This window comes from Helianthus annuus, chromosome 9 (genome assembly GCF_002127325.2).
Source record: "Helianthus annuus cultivar XRQ/B chromosome 9, HanXRQr2.0-SUNRISE, whole genome shotgun sequence".
Taxonomy (NCBI): Eukaryota; Viridiplantae; Streptophyta; class Magnoliopsida; order Asterales; family Asteraceae; genus Helianthus; species Helianthus annuus.
The window spans coordinates 186,005,185-186,009,369 of record NC_035441.2 but is presented as its reverse complement, the minus strand read 5'-3'; the positions used below and the strand labels follow the sequence as shown (position 1 = coordinate 186,009,369).

Genomic DNA, 4,185 nt, shown 5'->3' with positions numbered 1-4,185 from the left:
TCAACTCGTGTAATACACGTGCTTTTAAATATATAACTTTTTTATTTGGTATATAAAATTACATTTATTCAACCCGTACAATATGATAACTTTTTATTATTTAATATATAAAATTATATTTATTCGGCCCATACAATAAATGATGTTTTTAAAGATATATTGTTTTATTATTTAGTATATAAAATTTATTTATTTAACCCCATGTAATACACGGGGTTATAACCTAGTTATATATATATTAAAGAAGAAGGTCGGTGGAGAAATCCACCAAACCCTTCTACCCCATAAACTTTGGTATAATGACAAAACAAACCCTCTAATTTTATACATGTCACTTTTACCTCTAAAAATTCAAACCCCTTCTACCCCATAAACTTTGGTATAATGACAAAACAAACCCTCTAATTTTATACATGTCACTTTTACCTCTAAAGATTCAAAAGTTTCGAATTTATCCTAAAACTAATTGTTTACGTTGTTTTTTTGATGTACGTGTCCGTATAAATTTGAGTTCGTCTACGCTTTAACGTGATTTAAAAAAAATGAGTCGGGTCAATTACAAAATGTTTTACTTTTATGTACGTTTTGATGTAAATTTTGTTTGAAAACAAAATCGGGTCAAATATATTATGTTTCATTCGACGAGATAAATTTGAGTTACTATATGTTTTGACGTAAGTTTAGTTCAGAAACGAGTTGGGTCGATTTTAGTCTATACTTTATCAAGTCGCGTACGATGCCGCTACAAGTATTTATTTTATGTACGTTTTGGATTGGTCTACGTTTCGACGTAAATTTTGTTTGGAAACAAGTCGGGTCAAATATAATATATTTTCATTCAACGACATGAATTCAGATTACTCTATGTTTCAACGTAAATTTAGTCCAGATACGAGTCTGATTGATTGTAGTCTATAATTTATCATGTCGGGTATGGCGCCGCCGCAACGCGCGGCAGGTAAAAAAACTAGTGGTTATTTATGTTAAAAACTTTTCCTAGATGTCACTCATATGATCCTAAGTTAATGATATATTTTAGGTCCAATTTTCCTAACATGGTATAGTTTTAGTTTAATTTCTTTATTTGAAGAAAAATAAAGTTTTTAACAGGCATAACTTGTTTAAAAGTTAAAATGTATCGAAATTTATAACCTTTTATAAAGATTTGAATTAAATTCTACATACATTAATCAGACCGATCCATGTCAGAAAACTGGTTACATAGACGCTAAACTCCAACACTTTCTCTTGCTATATTCATTTATTCAATCATATATAGCAGATTGTATTTTGGAACACCCTTGCATATATCATCAGTTACACATGTATACTTAAATTTCCAAATTTCTGGTTTGGAGCATAGGGTTTTCATGGAAACAGTTTCTCTGTCCCTTGAGACAGAGGTATCGTTTGCCTGCATCACACTTCTTTGGATAGTCAGACCCTCTATCGCTTTGCTATAAGTGAGATTTAACCGGGTGTATATGACTCTTGTTGGCTTAATGGAGAACTTAATTCTCGGCTGAATTTCGAGAATTAATTCGTGGAGTATTCTCCCGCCGCAAGTCGTTATAAAACCGGCTTATGAACTGCTCGGCCGCCTCATCCACGTGGTTATCCTCGTCCACGCTACTCAACGGAAACGGAGAGTCAGTCACCCTCAATTGCCTAACCACCGGACTCCTCCCAAACCCTGGCAGCGCAGGCGATGCAGCCTCGCTGTGATTAATCATCTCCATGGCTTTCAAAACAGCCGCATTAACAACTATCATGTCAAGATCCTCCGTGTGTTTGTCTGCCTGATGGTGCTTCTTATGGAATGAAAAGAGAGAGAAGTGGTGGTGGTTATTAGTTGATGGGCTGTTGCTGCAACTGAACTCATACTCACCGGGCGGCGGTGAGAGGCTATGCATGGATCTACCGGCGATCTTGTGACGCTTCATCATCCTGTTGAGATCCAACAACAACTTACTCTTGGATATGTTTTTGCGTAACATGAAGTACAACACACGTACCAGCCTCCATACTTTCTTTGCAAAAACTGGAATGTTGTTGTGTTCCATTTTTGTAAGTGAGATTGAGAGAGATGTGAATATTATATGAAATATGAAGTGAGAATTGTGAATTGTTTAAGCAAATGGCAAGTGTGTAGGGGTGTATTTATAGGGCAAGAAATGAAGTGTGGGACATAAAATATCCTTTGATGTAAGTTAACTCGATTTGCTAGCTGTTGACAACCAATAATTAACATGTTTATAAAGTGACTAAGGTATGTCTATTTATCTAATTAAGTAATTAAACAACAAAAAACCATGTGTACCTCCTTCCCAACTTGGGTTTGGTCGGATACAATGGTTCTTTTTCGCTTTTACAAAAAGAAAACCAGTAGCTCCTTTAATGTTTGCTTTATTTTCCTAACAAAACCATGAACAAAACGACCAGAGCTACATTGACAATTTGACATGATCGAAATGTGTAAGTATATTTTTACGTGTGGGTTTCAATCACACTCGATTAAAAATCTTCATGAACTATAATGAAGTTGAAGAGCTAATATTCATTCGTTATAAACCTTTGAAAAATGAGTAGGGTATAAAAACTAGTGGAAATTCGTCAACACGATGCAACGTGAAACATGTATGTATAACAAAAAAAGGTTATATTTACTTTGGTATTAGGTTTAGTTTCGCAAATCGTGACGTGCCCATAAGGATATGAACATATAGAGTTAAATGCTTGGTTGGTCCATGTGGTTTGCAAAAATTGCAGACTTGATCCTAATGGTTTACTAATTACACGCGTGGTACCAAAACTTCTCAAAAATGAACTCGCTTGGTCCCCAGCCCTAACATCAGTTAAATATCTCTGTTAAAACACCCCATGTGCTTGGCACATGAGTAGGGCTGTGCAACGGTTCAGAACCAGACCGAACCGAACCGAACCAGAACCGAACCGGAACCGTTAATTGCTAAATTTAAGAACCGGAACCGAACCGTATTATAATGGTTCCGGTTCGGTTCCGAACCGGTTAAACGGTTCTCGTGTAAACGGTTCTCGCGGGAACCGGTTGACAATTAAATCCTAAAATTAACAATTCAATAGAACGAATCAAACCATTTAAAACATTAACTAAGAGTTGCAACATTCAAAGTTCAAACCAACCAAAATAAAAGTAGCAAAGCAACAATAAAAAATTTCAAGTCATAAACAATCTCTAAATAAAACTATTACAACCATTGTGTTGACAATTAAAACAAGCGATACACTATTTATATATATACACATTTACAATTCGATCAACATTGATTTGATTATTTTTGTTCAATTTTTATTTTCACATACAGAAAACTGTATGTATCAGAAAGCAAACATCTAGAAAGAAAATATATGCAATCATAAAAAAAGGTCATGTAGAATAGCGTACCTATATTTGCAGGGTGTTGATGGAGATGAACTTGTATGATAGCAATCAGGGTTAGAGTTGAGAGATGGAGAAGAATTAGAAGATGAAAAATGAGACGGTGGAATGAATATAAGAAAAGGGAATAAAAATTAGGATGGTCGTATGATGTTGAAAAGCCCATTAATAAAATAGGGTTTTAAATATTTATAATCCCAACTGGTTCTAGCGGTTCTTTAACCGGAACCGAACCGGGAACCGTTTTTACCTAAATTTAAGAACCGGAACCGGACCCTATATCCAAAAATACGATTTGGATCTAGCGGTTCCGGTTCGGTTCCCCGGTTCTAGCGGTTCTGAACCGTATACTGCTCAGCCCTACACATGAGGGTAATTTTGTCATTTCAGTCCAGCCCATTATAAAAAAAGTTAAATACCTGGTTAGTCCCACCCACCCCTTCTTCTTCCCCAAATCCGATCAAAACGTATTAGGTTAAAGAAAGTCAATCCCAAAAACCGAGGTTAAATAAGAGTTAAAAGTATCCAACACAAACACAAACCGTACACCTGCAAAACATCACGGGTAGTTTAGTCGCTCATCGACATGCTTGGATATTCAATAATCGGTTGTTAGAATTATGATTGCATTGACTCATATGATTGGAAGATGTTGGAATGCCTCAAAATTACCTTTGGGATGCCTAAAAACTGATGGAGAATGATGAAATTTGTACCTTGAGGTTAGGTTTAGATAGGTGGAGCAACCCTAACTTTGCGACACTAAA

At 35.6% G+C, this 4,185-nt stretch overlaps 1 protein-coding gene across 1 annotated transcript; it reads right to left on the bottom strand.

Moving 5' to 3' along the window:
- Nucleotides 1-1,136: 1,136 nt before the first annotated feature.
- Nucleotides 1,137-2,120, bottom strand: LOC110880166. Its single transcript, XM_022128746.2, has one exon. It carries the CDS (start codon nucleotides 2,061-2,063, stop codon nucleotides 1,512-1,514), a length of 552 nt encoding a protein of 183 aa, XP_021984438.1. The 5' UTR covers nucleotides 2,064-2,120; the 3' UTR covers nucleotides 1,137-1,511.
- Nucleotides 2,121-4,185: the final 2,065 nt, after the last annotated feature.

Bases quoted from the DNA above. Each gene is read 5' to 3' on its own strand.
- LOC110880166 (XM_022128746.2), bottom strand. From the start codon at position 2,063: ATGGAACACAACAACATTCCAGTTTTTGCAAAGAAAGTATGGAGGCTG.